Source organism: Stegodyphus dumicola, chromosome 2, assembly GCF_044657685.1.
Source record: "Stegodyphus dumicola isolate Sdum_Otavi_A_Nest chromosome 2, ASM4465768v1".
NCBI classification, from domain to species: domain Eukaryota; kingdom Metazoa; phylum Arthropoda; class Arachnida; order Araneae; family Eresidae; genus Stegodyphus; species Stegodyphus dumicola.
The window spans coordinates 122,447,155-122,467,450 of record NC_140769.1 but is presented as its reverse complement, the minus strand read 5'-3'; the positions used below and the strand labels follow the sequence as shown (position 1 = coordinate 122,467,450).

At 32.6% G+C, this 20,296-nt stretch overlaps 1 protein-coding gene across 2 annotated transcripts in view; it reads right to left on the bottom strand.

Annotated features, from left to right (window-relative positions):
* The window catches only part of LOC118181399 (lachesin-like), a 1,014,793-nt gene that overhangs the window by 240,362 nt on the left and 754,135 nt on the right, over positions 1 to 20,296 (bottom strand). For both annotated transcript variants that reach the window (XM_085811099.1, XM_085811100.1), the window contains exon 5: positions 5,037 to 5,244. In XM_085811099.1, coding sequence (XP_085667225.1) covers positions 5,037 to 5,244 — 208 coding nt within the window. The remainder of the gene's footprint in view (positions 1 to 5,036; positions 5,245 to 20,296) is intronic.

Below are 20,296 nucleotides of genomic sequence, written 5' to 3'. Positions count from 1 at the left end.
GATAGAATTTCCATTACGCATGTTGGTTTAGGAATTTTCTGAATAGAAGATACTTTTTCGGCATCTACTTCTATACCCTCTTCTGTAAGCTAATGACGCAGATACTTTACTCTGTCACTAGCAAAATGGCATTTGCTCCTGTTGGCATTTAGTTTAACACTAGAAGCGCCGTTGGGGTCATTTTGACCTTTTTTTCCAATTTTCCGCGTTTTTTTTTTAACATACAGCTGAGTTTCGAAGCTGATATTTTTTTACTTTTTCTAAAATGTTTCCAAGTATACTATGCCAATTTTCCCTATTTCTACGTTAATTATTTAAATAAATAATCTCAGATATACCTAAAACAGCCAACTGGGGTCATTTTGACCCTCATAAGAAAAACGGCATATTTTTAAGCGAATGTCCGTTTTCGAATTCCCGATGCCACGTTTTCGTTTTCTGCGCATTGGGAAACACGCAGCTCTTATCGCGATGACTCAGAGGAGAAAAATAAATTCCAGAACGGAGCATATTCTCTCTCCATTGCAATGCCGAGAGGAAGAGGATTGAGTACACCAGAGTGCCTTGCCCTCCTTGAACAGCTGGAATCAGATATAAGTGGTGATGATAGCAGTGATGAAAATTTTAACGTTGATGTGAACTTACAGAATGCGTCACTTTCTGAAAGCAGTGATAGTGATGTCGAGGATAATTCTGGAAATGTGATCCCTATGTGGGAAGCCGGAAGCTCACGTGGTCGTGGTCAAGGACGAGGCAACAACGTTGCTGGCAGCAGTAATGAGAAGTATACCTCATTCAGTGGTATTCTCTGGACCCCTATGAACCTTAGCAGCACCGCTTCCACTTCAGGTCGCACGCCAGCTCGAAATATTGTAACCAATGCATATGGACCAACGTCGTTTGCTCGTCGTAATATAGGAACAAATCCTGCTTCAGCATGGCATTTGATAGTGAGTTAATCAATGGTGAAACACATTTAATCATGTACAGTTGTTGAGGCACGACGCCAACTTAGAGATGATAGTAACTGGCATGTTACTCTGGCAGAACTTGATGCCTTTTTTTTGCTCTCCTGTATGCCCGTGGAGCACTTAGATATTCAAAACTTTGTGCAGATGATTTGTGGAACAAGAATTGGGGACCACCTGTGTTCAAAGAAACAATGTCACGTAATCGGTTCCGTGAAAAAATGCGGTATCTCAGATTCCGAAGCACCAGAGCTGATCGTCTCGCCACCAACAAATTTGCTCTCGCTTCTGAAACCTGGTACAAGCTAATGGAAAACTGTTATTTATGCTATAATCCTGGACCAGAAATAACCGTTGATGAACAATTGTTGCCTTGTAAATCAAGATGTAGGTTTATCCGGTACATGGCGAATAAATCGAACAAGTTTGGCATCAAATGCTGGCTAACAACTGATGTAAAATCCAAATATGTTTTGAATGGGTATCCTTATCTGGGCAAGGATGAAGAACGACCAACTAATTTACAACTTGGGGAAAGTGTAGTTCTCAAATTACTGCAACCACATCTAAACTCCGGACTCAATGTCACAACTGACAGTTTGTTTACTTCTGTAAAACTTGTAGATGAACTTTCTGCGAAAAAAAACCACAATTCTCGGGACGATGCGTCTGAATAAGCGAGAATTACCCCTTATTGCTCGTGACACTTATTCGGCACGATATTCATCTTTTGCACTGAAAAATGGAGACAAAACACTCACAATATATAGGTGAAAGATCAAAAAGAATGACGTGATTCTGAGCACGATGCACAGTAATGTGTTTGCTGACGACAGCATAAAGAAAAAAACCGAACACTGTCACTTACTACAACAGTACAAAATGTGGCGTTGATGTCGCAGATCAGATGCTGAGGAAATACAGTACAAGTAGTGGAAGTCGCAGATGGTCTGTACATGTTTTTTACAACGTCCTTGACATTGCTGCACTCAATGCTTGGATTATATTCAAAGAATTCTTGGGCACCTCTATTTCCCGTCGAGAATTTATTCTTGCACTCGTGGAAGAACTAGGAGTTGGTGCACTATGCAACAGATGCCCCCCCCGATTGCTCAAATACAGACACTTAAACGAAAGAAATGTGCATTTTAAAGTTTCAAGGGACAAAACAAGACTGTTGTCAGCTGTGAGGGATGCCAGAAACCAATTTGTGGTAAATGTGTTGCTGTCACTGTCAAGCGTTCATATTGTGGTAATGTATAACAAACTTTGGAAAACATTGTGTGTTTATTCCCAATTTATGTTTTTTTTTTTTTTTTTTTTTTTTTTTTGTAATTTTTTGCATATGTTCTATTTTCCACTTTTTGCATTTGTATCTTTTGTTTGTTTTTCATAGATTTTGTTTTTGTTTTTGTAATCTTACATTGAAAGATATTGTATGCTAATTTGCACTAATTGCACGAAAAAAATTCTAAAGTATAAAAATAAATAAAAAAGTCAAAAACTCTTTTAAACTCAAAATTTTATGGAAAGATAAGTGACTGGTCTACATTCTGGAACTTATTCGAAACATTGGTACAGAATACGAAATCGTTTGGCGATATTAGCAAATGCAACTATTTTAAAGCTCATTTCAGCTTGAACTGGTATGGAAACTAATCTTCAGTACCAGCAACGACGTAGTAAATTTTTCGAAAATTGTTTGATAAAATAGAAATTAGTATTGGATGTTCAGAGTCATTACGTATATAATCAATAACTTTTAGCGTATTATTATTTCCTGTAATCTTAAAAGCATTACCGAGTGATGAAATATTTGAATTTAATAAGAATTCAGGAGACGAGTATATATTAAAGATCATATTGGATGTTTATACAAAGAGTTCGTAACTAAAGAAAAAAAGATGGAGTTGAATTTTCATAACCCACCAACTCTTCCAAACGCATTTAATTCCATACCAACTGGTAGGACATCAAGGGGTGGAAACCCCTCCACCCCGTGACATCTTTCATACAGACTAGAGAACAATTTGGCCTTGAAACTAAATTATATCTCTTCGGTGGATCACCATGCCCATTGTGGACTTATCATTTTACAGGGAAGTACTGCAAAAGCAGTTGATAGTTGTGTATCAAAGTATCCAAGGCATCGCATTTGAGCAACGATTGCCAACTGAAAATAAAATATCTCTACTAATTAAAAGTGGAATTTGCTTACGATGCTGAAAAGCTGTCCTGTTTCTTCTCACTGTATATGGAAATTTGAGAAAAAACATTTATGAATAATGTGCCAATCGGGAAATAAATATTACTAGATTGTAGTTTCTCCGAGTAACACATTATTTCTAAAGCAAAAAATGCTTTATTTTTATACTTTATTGGTAAAATAAAGAACAAGGCAAACGAAGCTACTGAGAGTACTCTCCTTTGGAATAATTATTAGTCCAAAGGGGCTTTGTCTATGATGTCCGTTTCACTTTTCTATCTAAATGTCCGTTTTACTTTTCCAACTGTTGCCACCAAATATTATCGCCCTGTATTCTATTTAAAGAAAATAAATAATGAAGAATCTGCATAAATGTATGTGTGTTTCTCGCATTATGATAAAACAACGGTACATAGAGCCATCCAATTTTGAATGACGTAATCGTACTACGAATATGAACATCTAGAAGTCCAAATTTGAAATTTTGAATTTATTTTATTATCGATTTCATACTTTGTAAAACTTTAATGAATTTTTGAGTAACGAACTCAACGACTTGAAAGCAAGCAATGGCAACAACCTACGGTGAATTTTTTTTTTTTTTTAGTCCAAAGGAATTTGAATCCCGAAGGACTATTAGTTTCGTTTTGGAATTTTGCGTCGGACTCATAAATGTCGGTTCACTTTTCAAACTGTTGCCACAAAATGTTAGAGTCCTGCATTATATCTGAAGAAATTAAATAATGAAAAATCTGCATAAATGTATGTATATTTCTCGTATTGTGATAAAACAACGGTACATAGAGTCATCGAATTTTGAATAACGTAATCCTCCAACGAATATGAGCATGTGGAAGACCAAATTTGAAATTTGAAATTTGTTTTATGATCGATTTCCTTTTTTTTTAAACTTTGACGAATTTTTGATTAACAAACTCAAGGATTTCAAAGCGAGCAATGGCAACGTTGTGCAGAAAAAACATTTTTATCTCCAGCGCGTGAGTCTCTGTATCGGAAATTCTAAAGATATGCTCGTTTTAAAACTATTTTGCGATATTGCTGTTGCACTGGATCTTATGGTTTAAGTGCGAGGAACATGATATTTAATAAAGAAAGGTAAGACACAAAATGTTAAAAAACGCCCCTTTGGACGTAATTTAAAATCTAAAACATTTCAGATTTTTTTTTTTTTTTTTTTTTTTTTTTTTTTTTATTCTCCAGCGCGCGAGATTGCGTATCGGAAATTCTAAAGATATGCTCAATTTCAAATTATTTTGCGATATTACTCTTGAGCTGAATTTTATGGTTTAAGTGCGAAGAACGTGATATCTATTAAATAAAGTTAGCACACAAAAATGTTTTAATAAACGCCCCTTTGGACGTAATTTAAAATCTTTGACATTTCAGATTTTATTTTTTTAAATTTAAAACCAATTTTATGATCTAAAATTTCCAGTAATAAACTAAAACATTAAACATGTTCATGGTGATTTATGTTAGTAACTAAGGAACCAGTGTCAGTTGCATTGCCTACGTTAATATACATGTGGAAATATTTATCATGCAAATAAACTGCAAAAGATTCTACCGATGGCTGCAGTTTGAGTATTTTATATTTGATTTAACTTAAAATTATTTCATATCCAAAGAGCGGTGAAAACCCAGTATTACCTGTTATTTATATCTTATCAGTTGCAAATACTGTGATCTTACGATTACCGGTTGCTTGGTGCACTTCATGGTAAGCTGTTACCCATTGTTGATTTAACAAAAGAACAAAGCATAAAGGCGATAAGAGAGTAAGTGTCCCTTTAGGATGAACGCTAATCCACGGATTTTACCAAAGATCGAAGCCAACTTACCCAAGACATCCACAAAGCCAATCTGGCTCTTCATGGGCACGGTGTTGATTTGGCACATATATCCTCCCCTGTCACTCTTCTGGACGTTGCGGATGTGGAGGACGAAGTTCCGATTGTCGCTATGGCTTAAGGATATCCGGTAGTTCCGGGTGATGATGTGGTGATGGATTGTGAGGATAGCTTTTGTTTCCACTTTGATCCAGGCAGCCTGAAAGATGCCGGATATGTCAAGCTATTTAAAAGGGTAAAACGATAGAATGAAAAGTTCTAAAGAAGGAAGCACTTTAGCTCCACGTGAAAAAAAAAAAAAAAAAAAAAAACAAATTGCACGTAATTAATTATGCATGTGTAATTAATTGCTAGGCATTTAATTTATGGACTTATTTGATAAGCTGATCTAGTAAAGTAAATTTACAAGGCTGATGAGCTTTTACATATTGCTGTAAAAAATAAAAGTAACACGCTGCAGGTAATCATTTTACCAAACTACAATAATGTTATTTAATCAGTCCCACTTTTGTTGGCCTCTTCAGCAGATTATGTTTAGTCCTGATCACCAAATTAATTTTGAAATGCACATTTAAAACGTTTTTTAATATTGAATCACTCATCTGCATTTTAAAATTTTATTGTGCCTCATAAGATGCATACGTATACTAATGTCCATATTTAAATACATAAATATCCACATTGAAATAATCAAAATAAATATGATGCTGGAAATTATTTTTAAAAAAATATTTTTCCTAGTTGTCTTTGTAAGGTGCTTTTGCATTCCTTCCTTAGCGTGCGCCGGAAATAAATGCTTAACACGTCTAACTAGCAAATGGAAAATCAGTAACTTGAATTTAGGCAAGAGCACAGTTAACTTATGACACTTTCTGGCTGCGAAATAAATTCTCTAAAATAAAGTGGATGGCTACAAATTCTTCATTATATAAATTTGTCACGACTTAGATTTGTAACTCATTTAAGATGATTGCTCTGTAACAGGGAGAGAATGTAAGGAAGTATCACATTTCTCTATGTGTACAGTCACGTTAAAATGATATCACCCCAGCTAACGAGCGGAAGATCCATGGTTTAAATCCCGGCAAGGCTTCAGTTTCCATGTTTTCTGATTTCCATAAATTTAACACATCTATACAATTCCTGTTTCATTCATTACTTGGCAGGTATTACTGCCAGTTTCTAAATGGAAGTATATTGTAGAATGAGCATTCAAATTTTTCTAACATTCTTTTGCGAACGTATTTAAGAATGTATCATTCGTATGATGCGTGTTTTAGAGTACTCACTTACACGAAGATAAACCCATAATTGTAATGAAACCTCTCCATTTAGTAGTAAAATATTTGATTGTTATGAATAAAATTAAACATATCATATACAGTGAAATTCCAGTCATTTTGCCCACAATTATCTGGCGCCGCAATTATTAAAATTACATGTTCTTTCTTGCAGAATTTTAAAATTTAAGTTAAATATAAATTTATTTAAAAGCTTCTTATTTTTTCGTGAATTAAAATAAGATAATGAAGGAAGGTGAAAGAAATTGGGATTTATAATGTTATGAAGCTACCATATTAACGTAGATGAATGACTGTGGCATGTGTGACGTCTACAAAAAAAGATCATATATATTAAACCAAAACACATTTCATACATATTCATCGAATTTAATTAAGTAACACGAAACATGCATCAGCAAAGCGTTGTAATCTTACATTTTGAGAATACCTAAGTTTTTACTACATTTGGTATACAAGATGTTTTTCACCATTTTGCTTACTGCATAAAAACAGAGCGAAAGATTTTTAATTCTAGTACAAAGTACTGTTACCGCCAAAAATTCACATGTATCATATTTCAACAGAAATATCTATTTTGAACACCCCGTATCCATTTGAAAGATTTTTTCTTGAGTGATATCTATATGTACGGACAGAATAAAGAACTCATTTTAGAAAACCGATTGCAAAATGGATTAAAAGTGGATTTTATTCGTGATGACTGTACGCATCTGGATGCCCTAATTTGGAATCTGAAATTTATTTTATTATCGATTTTATGTTTTGTAACACTTAACGAATTACTGATTAACAAAATTAATGATTTCAAAGTGAGGAATGGCAACACTGCACGGGAAAAAAAAAAAAAAAAAAAAAAAAAAAAAAAAACATTTTGATCTCCAGCGTGCGAGACTATGTATCAGAAATTATAACGATATGCTCATTGTAAAATTATTTTGCGACATTGTTGTTGAATAGAATTTCATGGTTTAAGTACAAAGAGCATTTAATATATAAAGGTAATACACAAAAGGTTAAAAAATGTCCCTTTGAGCGCAATGTAAATCTGAAAAGCTTTCAGATTTTCTCCCTTTTCTTTTCTTTCATTTAATTTGTGTTTTACTAATTTAACTTGTTTCACGGTGGTTTGGCCTACAAATATTTAAGCAGCATTTTTATTTCTGTTTTGAGTTTTGAGATTTTGAATTATATACTATATAATATACTTGGCATTCATTGGCCGTTACTCGGCTTAAGATTTCTTACCCATCCTTTATTTTCGTATTGTTGATCGTAGTCATATCGTTCCAATTACAGACTGTTTTAAATAACGAAAATATTCATTTTTAGGCAAAGTCAAACTTAATTTTTTTTTTACAAGTAACGAAATCCAACTTTTAACATGGTTTCCCGGTTCCTATACTTACCTATGTTTGGGAGTGTTTATATTCGTTATGAAAAAAGGAGAAGTTTGACTTCCGTACGACAAAAATTGACCGGGATATTTTATTCCAAAATTTGCAATTTTTTATGTCATTTTCAACTTGCCTTTAGAGATCGGTTAATTAATTTAGATAAAATAAGTTTAAACGATGTGCGATCAAAAATATGGAATAATTTAATGAGCCGTAACCAGGAAGTCACGTGGTGTTCACATAGCTGTAAGTCGGCTGACTGTCTGTACGAAACCAAAATTTTGCATTAAAGTACTTAGACTAATTTCGTTAACATCATAAAAAACATGCTAAACGTTTAGACTTATGAAAGAGACCATTTAATTTAAAATCGAAATAAATTAATATGTATAGATATAAAGGAAAGTAATTAAATATATTTACTTAACAGCAGTAATGAAATATATTTACTTAGCAGCAGTAAATACCACATAGAAAATGCAAACAATCATTTATTACATAGTGTATTTAAAAGCTAACTAAATAATGCTTGTTTCGTAATTTAAAGAAAGTAAATATGTAAATAATAATGCATTTTTTAAAAAAAAATATATTCAAACATAAATGTACTTGAAACCTTTAGATAAGAAATTATTTATATTGACTTTTATTAAATCTTTGTTATTTCCAAGAAAAATGCTTTCTAAACATTTAAATATCTAAAGGTAACTAAATAAAGCTTACATCGTAAGTTAACGAAAGTAAATATGCAAATAATAATGTATTTTAAAAGAAATTAAATTCGAACATAAGCGTACTTAAAACCTTAAGATAGAATATATTTATTTCCATTGACTTTCTATTAAATCTTTGTTGTTTACAAAAAAACATTTTCGATCGATTTTAAATATTTAACTGTCTGCCTATTTTTTGTAAGAATGAATTTTAAGGGAAACATTCTTTCGTTCTAATTATTTACTGTAAAGCGAAATTTCATTCAACTCAACGGTATTCTTTTGGGATTATAAATCATAAAATATTTGTAAGGCGAAATAGAATCAGGAAATGTTCTTAACAGTATTTACGAAAGTAATTAGGCACTTTTATCTAATACTTAAATGCATCTACACTCATGTCCGTAAATTAAGGATAATGCAAAATCAGGCAAATGAAGAGTTAGAAGCAAAACAAATTTGACTTATTTGTAAAGCTTATTTATTAAACAAAAGGTAAAGAGCAAGAAAAGATGCTATATGTTTGATATTATTAAAAAATTAGCGATTTTTTCTCCCTGGAGCAAATTGAAAAAAAAAAAAAAAAAAAAAAAAAAAAACTATTTACAAAAAACCAATATTACATGGTTGGTATGATTGGTAATACATTGTATGTCTCCCAGACGATGCAATACAGTCCGCACAACGCCTAGACATGCTGAGTATCAAATTATCGATCTGATCTTGGGGGATATTACACCACTCAAAAAGCAATGCTCTCCGAAGTTCCGGTAGGCATGTAGGAGGAGGTTGACGGGCTGCAACTCGTCGGCCAAGCATGCCCCACACGTACTCTACTGGATTCAAGTCCGGTGAGAATGCTGGCCAGTCCATACGGGTGATATTCTCCGATTGAAGGCATTCGCTTACGATGTTTGCACGGTGAGGACGGCCGTTGTCATCCATAAACACAAATTGTGTTCCTATGGCGCCCCAAAAAAACGTACATGTTATTCCAGAATGACGTCCCGATAGATTAGGCTTGTCATGGTTCCACTTTGAACACGCAGGTCAGTTGTGGAACCCAGAATAATTCCACCCCAAGCGAGCACTCCTGCACAACCGTAACGGTGTCGTTCAATGATGATTTTTGGTGGTAACCGAGCATATAGACCAATCTGTCCTAAGCGTCTGTACACGGTCTGCCTTGAAATTGTCGTACCAGTGGCTGAAGAGAGCTGACGAGACAGCTCTGAGGCTGTGCTCCGCCTGTTTCTTTTGGCAGTAACTGCCAAATAACGGTCCTCATTCGGCGTTGTAACCCTGAGGCGACCTGTGCTGTAACATCTACTCACATTACCATCATCTTGGAATCGTTTCCAAAGCCTGGAGATGACACTCTGGGCAATTCCAAGTTCGTCTGATACTTCCAGTTGGGTACGCCCACATTCCAGACGGATAATTCTACTACGTAAAAAATCATCCAAATCGTCCTTTGTGTCATAATTATTCGGTTATTGCACTGAAATGCTTATAAAGCGCCTGCGAACAATTTTACTTCTTTGCCTGTATTCCTTATATATCACTCTCTTACACTCTCGTCATTGTGACGTACCATCGGTGTCATCTGGTTACTTCCTGAAATTTGCGTATGATTCTTGAAGATGTGTGTAGTTATTTTACAGGTGATATATTTATTTTAGAATTCGATTTCCGCGTAACTCCGAATTATCCTTAATTTATGGACATGAGTGTAATAATAAAATGTAATAAAAATGGAAAATGAGTAATTCCCAACTATTTCCGTACGATTGCACATTTTTACAGCACTGCGTGGGAATACCTTGATAGTACAAATCCTAAGTGTAAGATTGACAGAAGAGGACCAGTCGCATGGCCACCATGATTTCCCGACGTGACTTCCTGGATTTCTTTCTGTGGGGATACAGGAATTGTATAGTATACGAGACGACAGGAATATCGTATGTGGATTTCGCCGCCAGGATCGAGGAAGTGGCAACAAGTGTCCGTGACACAGCTGCTCATCTTGAACGAGTCCATGTATCTATGCATCGACGTTGTGAAGCATGTATTGCGACGAATCGAAGGAATTTTGAACATTTCTGTGATTTAATCATCTTCCTTAATAAAAGACACAGCAACACCTCTTTTGCATCTTCTCCTCCGCCGTTCGTTAGCAAAAGTTAATGAGTAAATCTTCTTTATGATAGTTTGACAGACCAGCATGCTAAGTTTGGCAACGACCCTTTAAGACAAATTGCATAGTGTTATTATAACTTAGGTATTTTGATACAAAATTCGACATTTTCTGAAATGACGCAGCGAAACATTACATATTTAGATGCTATTTTTCCATGTTTTCCTCTTACATTTGAAATTAATTTCTTAGAAATTTGCAAGTAGTTTAAAAAAATAATTCTCAAACTTTTAGCTTCTCAATTTTAATTGAATATGGTATAGATTTAATAATATATTTGTTAACTACACTTACTTGATTCGGTAATTCGCTCCCATGAATCACATGGAAATTTTCCCTCTGTTTTATTAGTGATGGATAATTAACATTTGTTAATAATACATGGAAAGCAATTCTTTTAACTATAATTTATAAGTAATAAATAAAATATTTAATATATATATATATATATATTTCATTTTTATGTTTGTTAAAGTAAATTTTCACGTTCGCTATAAGATTAAATCGAACTCTTTTAAACAGAGAAAATTTTTATAATAGAATATTAAAAGTAGTCGATTAATTAAAACGATAATTTAAGCTTTATAACAAAATAAATTAAGCTTTAAGAAGGTGACACTTTTATTCATATTGTTGCGTGCGCACGGGTTCGTTTGAATTGAATGCACAGGTCCGATGAAAAATGAACAAAATTTATTATTATCAGAACAAAAATGCTTAATTTTCCTCAGATATTGGTTGAGTATTACAATATGTCACAGTAGTTATCTTTTAACTACTCAAACGTTCAAGAGAACTTAATTGAAAACAGCTAGAGAAAGATAATCCGCGAATTAGCTACAGTCGAGAAGAGCAGTTTTCTAAACAAACTCTTAAAACAACAACAAACTGACTAAAATAACAACGAACTGAGAGGTTTTCATGCCGCTTATGTAAGCTTTTAAAATGCACGATAATTTTCTAGCACTTTCTCGAAATCAAAAAGATATTTTTATTTATTAAATGTTAAATGCACGCGCTCTTGTATTTTTAATTTTCCAACAAAGTTTTTCCTTCAGCATTCATCACGCGCAGCACTGCACGGGGACTAAAACAATTTAATTTGTAATTCAATTAACATTAGCTATTTAAATACCAAATCAGTAACACTATCTTTTGGTGAAAACGTATGAAATACTAAATTTTTATATTTACCCTCGCACAAAGAATTTTTCAAATAGCCAGCTTTTCCTCGTACTATTATAGATAAATTAAAACGAATGCTCTTTAATATGCAATTATTTGTCCTAAAATTGTCAGAATTATAAGGTTTAGAATATTTACACCCGATTTTAAAATTAGAAAATTGGGTGGGATAGTATAAACTCTGAATTCTGTTGACCAGAAAAGTTTGGAAGATGCTTCTATCTTTGGACTTGGGAGAAACTTCTATCATTCAGTGAACTTAGAACTGAACTGTTTGTCCCCTAAGCTTTATTTAAATTCATAAAAAAATGAGAAGCGATCTACCTCAAAAAGGTACAATTGAAATTTTAAGAGAATTTGACAAGCACATAAAATTTATGGGAGTAAAACTGTCGAAAACACTGAATATTCTAGTGCAGAATTTCTTAAATTGTAGGTCGTGACCCCCATGGGGGTCGACGGATATGCAACACGGGGTCGCCAAAAATGTTAGCAGTTTTGATATTTCTTTAGCTTATTATAATAATTTTACAATTACCAAATATTTTTACACATTGTATCTGAAAATAGATAAAGGCAAGACAATACAGACAAGGAAAAAACGAAAACGTTTCGAAGCATTCTTTTTATAATATAAACATTCATTTTACTTGATTTGCACGTGACGCTGTCATTTCGTCTGTTACTTATTTTTGGTCTGTTACTTATTTACTTAAAGTAAGAAATTAAAGTTGACCTAAACTGATGTATAACTTCTGTAGTATATCACAGTACAAGTAAAAACATTGACAGTTTTACTCACGCGTGCGTCGGATTTGCGCAATGCTTACGGGGTCTCACATAATTTCCGTAAATATTATGGGGTCCTGGGGTCGCGAAAAAAATCTTAGTGATAAAAAGGGGTGACTATTGAAAAACGTTTAAGAAGCCCTGTTCTAGTGTAACTGTTAAAAATAAATACTTCTGAAAGACATTAGAAGAAAGATCAGCATTTTTCGAAAAATCTGCTTGAATAAAGTTGCATGTTCAAGGCGAAGTACCTGGGTGTTCATTTATATTTTTCTCTCAATTGCAATGGTGTCAAGAATTACAGAAAAAGGATCTACGTTAACGAAGAAACGGATGAAATAACATCGCGGGTGAATACAAAAGTAAGTTTTTAATTTAATTTTTTTAATTTTATTTTTAATTAATTTTATTTATTTATTTTATTTATTTATTTATTTATTTATTTTTACTGAAGGGCTGTAAAAATTCAAATTGCTTCATAGAATATTATATCATATCATAAACGGAGCATCCAAAGATGTCTCAGTGGAATTCATTGAAAATTAAAGTATTTATCTAAAGAAGTAAATTGATATCAGCTAAAACTGTTTTCAATGTTGTTGAAACCAGTATTTCCTTTCATTTCATGGTTACCATAAATTAAGAATTTCGCCAAGTGAATTATTCTTGGCGTAAACTGAAAAAAAAGTGCGCTATGGTAAATTTTCAAATTTCACTCTAAATTTCTCAACACAATTTACAAAATTTTATATTTTGATTTAATTACAGGCGTACAGTTGCAATACATGAAAAAAATTTACATGTTATTTCGGAAAAAGTCTGAATTTCTGTCAAAATACATAGAACTGTGCTAGCGCAATGCTATAGATAAAACTAAAGTATATCTTACGTCACGCTTTAGAGGCATGAAAAACGCTAAGTTGAATTTTGTCAATGGACCAGAAGAACGGGAGATACAGAAGTGTCCCCCTTTTTTTTTTCTCTCTTTTTTCCTTCTCCTCCTCCTTTTTGAGTGGGTGTACTTTATCACTGATGCTATTATAAATATACATCTTTCGTCTGCAGCCCCAAAAATTTTTATTATTTTTAACCTGCTAAGGAAAAAATGAGAAAATGCGAAATGGGAGAAAAAATGCGAAAAATCCTCTAAGAATAGGAATGTTACTGTAGACAATTTTCAGAACGAAATTCTTTCTTATTCATGTGACACATAGGAAAACTATAAAATTACACAAACGACATCCCATTCGTCAGTTCTGAACCTGCGTGAAACTATCAGTGTTCAATGGTGCTTTCCATTCCGCGACCGGTGAGTTATGCAGGGAGTGATTTAATACTTAACGAAATTAACAGTAACATTTCGTCTGAAATACATTCAAAATTACGCTGTTAGCTCAGCAAAAAGGTATTCGGTTCCACTTTCTAAATTTAGGATAGTTTAAGTTAATCATATTCTTTTATTACAACAAAAATATTTATTCCTTCTTTTATTTTCAGTTTTTCATTTGCAGCGTGGGCGCATGAGCACTCATTACGCTTTCTAAAAATATGATTAAAAAATACATACAAAACTCCACTAAAATTTTATTTACACAAATAAATATTTTACGTGCATTTAGTTTACTAATTTTGTGCTGACCTTTTATAGTTATTTGTTTCTTTTAACTTTATTATATATTTTTCCAATGCGATAATTCATCGAATGGTTATTTATGGTTACATGCGGTTAGAGTTTCTTTGTTTTAAAGAACAAAAATGGATTCAGGAATAAAAAAAAAAATATTTCAATTGCGTGACTCCATATATTACATGAAAAAGAAAATGCCAATAAATACGAATTTTGAAGTTTTCCTGAAAGCACTGAAGGTATAAATGTCAAACAGTGTTCTTAGAACAATATGCATTCATTTTTTATTTAAATTAAGGAAATTTGAATTTCAAATATTTTACAGTTAAAATTTTACTTAGGTAACTGACCTCGTTCGAAAGGCAGATTTGGGATAAAAATGTCAATTTTTTAAAATTTTATTTCACATTTTTAAAGTGTAGCCTGGAGAATCTGGCAAAGCATTTTTATTATGAATTTTCTCATTTCTTGTTTGGCAGCATGAATAGCTGTATATTTAGGTCACGTAATATTAATCTTAGAACTTTAAATGCAATTTTTGATAAATACTTTGATAAATGAACATAAATTATTTTATGTTCATAGCAACCATAATAACTCTAAAGTTTCTTATAGAATCACTTGAAATTTTGATAAAGCGTTTTGTATGCATGTTGTAGACTAAGACATGTTTTATGCAGGATTTAAACTAAAAGATTAACCTTGCAGAATTTAAATTATGTAATTTTTCCTTCAAGGTAACATGCACTTTTTTGTGTGTTAACTAACATATTTAGCAATATGTTATTAGTGAATCAATATTTTCCATTTATTCTACTTAACTGTATGTTTATGGTTAATATACATGAAATAAAGCCAAAAATACGTTTTTAGCATCATTATTTTCTTGTCAGTGATGGTTGATGTTTTTGTTAATTTCAATGTAGAATTTCCAAATTTTTGCATAAATTCCAGAAAATAATAAACTTTTTAATCTCTTTCTCGTGATTAAATTTAAGTGTGAGTATAAACCAATAAAATATCTGCGTGCCATTTTCCCTTAGAAAGTTCTCCACGAAGGCATCCCTCCCTTGCGTGTAGTGCCTTAGGGCGGAACACGTAAATAATAATAATGAACGAGGTAGGTTACCTTTGGCACGCAAATTTGTTTATTAACATGAAATTGTAATTTCTTAATCCTCAGGAATGTGTTTGTTATTTCTTAAATCTTGTGAATCTTTAAGAAATTTCATAAACGTTATTAATATGACTTTATTGCATTCTAATGTTGTTTGGTTATTTTCTCTTTCACAATTGTTTCGTACAATTATTGAATCATTCAGTAATCTGCCTGGCCAATTGAATATATTTTTCACATTAATGTAAATTAAATGAGCTTCAGTTTCTAGAATAACTAAATCGGTATTCGTAGTGTTTAACAAAAGCTACATTGAATGCAACATATTTTCTTATAATGGTTATTATTTACAAAACATAAATGTTTCCCATAAAAAGTTCTGAAATACGTGCTGTTTTCTGCGATATTTCGTAAAGGAAGAACGATGCGCATGATGATTTTTTGTCCTTTCTAAGATTCAAATCACCATTAATTCCCTTGTTTACAGTTAACTCCGAGCATTTTAATGATTTTGAAACTATACTTGTCGAATTTTCTTTGAACATTAAATATCTTGCTTTTGCTACATTTCAAACATTCTGTTTTTCCTTGGTTATGTATTTGGAATAATTTTTCCACTTGAAGCTAAATTTTGACGTTTCGTATCTTTGTTGTCTACAACATTAAGTATCGTAGCTTAAGATATGAAAAATCTATGGTATTTCGAAACGTTTTTAATAACTAAATACGAGTGAGTTTCTTCAGAAAGAACACAAACATAGCCTTCGATACATTGCTTCTTTAAAAGCGACATTTTGTATGAAAACAAAACTGTCAAAAAATAGACGATAATTTATGATTTCAAAAACTTAGTTGTGTTAAAAATATTAAGGTTATTTCTTTTACAGCAAACAAAATCCTCTAAAATGTGCGAATAGTACTTGTACTTAGTTGTGAATACGATAATTACTCAGAACAAGGAATATCTAATCAAGTACAATTAGGTTGCTGTGCAAAAGTATACAAAAGTAGCTATATAAAAGTGACTGGTACACGAAGAGTGCTTTTAGTTACATATTCGAAATTTTGACATCGACTTAATGGATTCTTTCTGCATTGGATATGAGATAAAATGCATATGAAATGCTTCAACCACAAAACAAGACTCTCAGACTCGCTTCAACCACAAATCACGAACTGTAGTGACATAATCCCCCGTCTAATCGTGATGTTAGATTAAATTCTCATTATTTTGGAATTCTGTAATTATATGAAATCAATTCTTTATATGTTGAAATAGTTTTTACATAGAAAAGAAGCAAAAAAATGGAAAAGTATAACTTATTTTTCAAGATAAGAATTACTGATGAGAATAACATTGCTTAAAACTTTTCATAGCAAAATTGTGCTGTTAAGGTTTATTTCGTATAAGCCATTTTATCCCAGTTCATTTTAAAACTGGGAGGAGTATATGTGACTAAAGCTGTAATTTTACAAAAAGAAAAAAATCGAGTAAAATAATTTGAAAACATTTCCTTTTATTTTTACTTCCCACTGTTTTTTCTTCGTTCCATAAATAATATTGCTGTCTGTGATTGGCATTAAGAAACGTTCCATACGTGTAAAATAGGCGTATTATAAACTCTTAGACTATACAGTGACTTGTATTTTAATCCACAATTCTAATGTAATCTCACAAACTGGAGCGTGTTTCTCAAAAAACTTAAAATGGAACCAAAATGCATAAAGTAAATTTAAAATTAAAATATTTCGAAAAATTTGTAACATTTGCTAAGAATTTTATCCTGGTACTGAAATCACAGCAAGGTTTTAAAATAAAAAATATTGTTTGAAAAAAGCCTTTTTTCTAACTGACATTATAATTTTATAATTACTTTATGGTATCGTTTGTAAATTTCCTTTATATTCAGTATCAAAAATTGAAATTAACAAAATCGTATCGCAAAAAAATATTACATACTATGATCATAATTACTTCAGTTCCTTTGCTAAGTTTAATGCATTTTTAAAGGACAAAAACAGAAATTTCTACGTAAAGCACTTTTTTTTTATTTTATTCTCGTATGTAATTCCATCATTTTTAACAGAGCATCGTACATGCAATTTTTAAATTTTAATTAGATTTAATATCACAAACGAAATTAAAATATGAATTATTATTACGCAAAAATTTCACTCTAAGATCAAGATGTTGACAGTAGTGACAATCATGACATCAAAGAGCTGATTCACTCAGACAGTAAACAACTCATGAAGAATCAAAAAGCTTAAAGAGATGCACGAGCGAATCGCAACTGACTAAACAGACCCACTAGAAAATTCAGATCCAGATACATCAGAAAATTATCTGAAAACTGCAAGCTTTACAAACGATGCCTCGTCAATTAAAAAAGGATACACATTTTGAAAAGATAAGGAATAATACGGGAAAATAAGGAATATGTTCTACCTATAACGCAAAGAATCAAATGTTATTAGCTTCCTATGAATAAATTTTACACGTTTAAGAATTTCATTGAGTCCTCAGACGAGTTTCTTAAATTTTATGAAGCGGTCTGCATGAAAATATCTCCGTTTTTATGCAGTACATATTGTTACCTGCGTACGGGTTCGTAACAGATTGAATGCACAAGTCCGATAATAGGTAAATGAAAATCATTCTTATCAAAAGAAATATATCAGAACTCTGAAAGTTTCCTCAGAGATATTCGTACAGGTATTTACAGTACCACGCAGTATAATCAGTACTTATACTTCAAACCACTAAAAACGTTAAATACAGCAAAATGCAAAGTGCATATAAAGAGAAAGCTAATCGGATCTTACGCTGAACTGGTAACAATAACAACAATAGCTAACTAAAGAAATGAGAGCAGATGTTATCTCCTCGGCCTTAAATAGTTTTCAACCGGTCGCGAGATATTTCTAGTACTTTCTTCATCTCGAAGTTACCGGAAGGCAATACATGGGTAGAATTACGGTTACAGCTAACCCAGTGGTCAGTTACATTTAGTTTATTTCAATACAAACTATTAACATAACTTATTACTCGATTTAAATGCAGGTGCCCCTGTATTGTTATTTTTCCGGTATAGCTTTCTCTTAAAATTTGTCTCGCGCTACATCACACAGAAAAATACAATTTTACTAATAATACAAAATCCCACCACGTTAAATAATGAGATGCATCGCAATACACAGTACCTCATGGGTGATGTGGAAATCTGTATATGACAGATTCACTGACTGGCACTGTATTTTCCAACTTTAAATTTTTAAAAAATACATTAATTATCAATTCGAAATTAGACATTTCGTGCATATGAGAAATCTAGGTTCACATTCAAATAGATAGTGTGCCAAGCAAAGCGGGCGTGTATTAGCGAGTACTTATCTAAATACGAAATTCATAACAATATATATTTTATTACTGTAATATTGTCACGGATTTGGTGTTTAAATAGCTAATGTTAGCAGAATTATAAATTATATTGTTTTATTCCCCGTGCAGTGCAGCGCGGGACGAATATTAAGAGAAAGATAAGCCGGAAAAAATTAAAAATACAAGAGCGCGTGCATTTAGCATAAGAACGTTAATCTCTAGTAAAAGAGCATTTATCTCTAGCAGCCAGAAATCTCTAGGGCCTTCCACTTCTCGGAAATATTGGTACGCATAATGAGGACCGGATTCGATTACAGTTTCCTATGGAGATTAATAACATTAAATCGCAATACCAGGAAGCGAACCCAAATGTCTGCAAAAGTTCGCCAAACTTAGAGAGAATACGTAGACGCCAAATCCGATGCCAGCTTGGCGATAGCTCGTCAGTTTGTCAAGACAGCCATTTACTCATTGTTAAATTGACCTGCCTTTGAAATTTATTTTTCCGGCAAGCATTGTCTCTTTGAAGCCTTTCATGTTACATTACACAAAAAATATTACAATATCACTAAAATTATTTACATAGATACAAAATTCATAAATTATTTAGGGCCCACCAGCGGCCGAGCGGTTAAGTCACTGAACACTGGTAGTTCGGTCCGAGGTTAGAATCCCGCGAACGGGCTGGCTGCATGGGTGTTTTCGTGGTTTTCCCCATGTGTAACGTGTATACGAGCCAGTTTCCCTTAAAAAGTCCTCCACCAAGACATCCCTCCCCTTAAGCAGATAGCCCTAGTGTGCTTTGCCATAATTAAATACACCACACCACCACCATAAAATATTTAAAAGTAATTTTAGGTCATTTATGCGAATACACTTTTCGTTGGTCCCACGTATCACGTAACGTTGGGGAATTACTATATTTTTTCAGTCTGCAGTATTTCTTTATATTTTGCGCTAGGTCTTGAGGTCCTGATGTTATTATCTTTAAAATGGGCCTGAAATAAACTTCTCGAACTATTTAATAGAAAGCTACATTAAAGTGAAAGAAATTTCTAGAAAGAAAGAAAAGCTTCTTCTCACACTTTTCAATTCTTCAAGAACAAAGGCGAGAAAAATGTAATGCCTGATATTCGTTGCTGGATAATGTTAAGGGAACTTTAATAGAAGCATTGAATCACAAAATAGGAAAGTTTCAAATTATTCTACCTAATACGTAAAGGCAGCTGAACAAGAACGAAAAACTTTAAGAAACATGGAATAGGAAAATCGATACAAAGAAGAAACAATTCGATATTTATCGAAATCGAGTATTCTATTATACGTTCTTCCTCGCTCTTGATAGTTTCGTCTATATTTTGTTTGTTTTTTATGTGATGCTGTTTCAACATAAATCTCTTTCTTCCTCCCCCTGAAGAAAAGTACCTTCCGAAATGTAGAAATGTATATGGATTACGAAGCCAAAGCTCTGGGAAAGTCGATTTTCGTTTTTACTGGAAGATTTTGAAAGAAAAGATTTGTTGATTTTCTTTATAATGAAGAA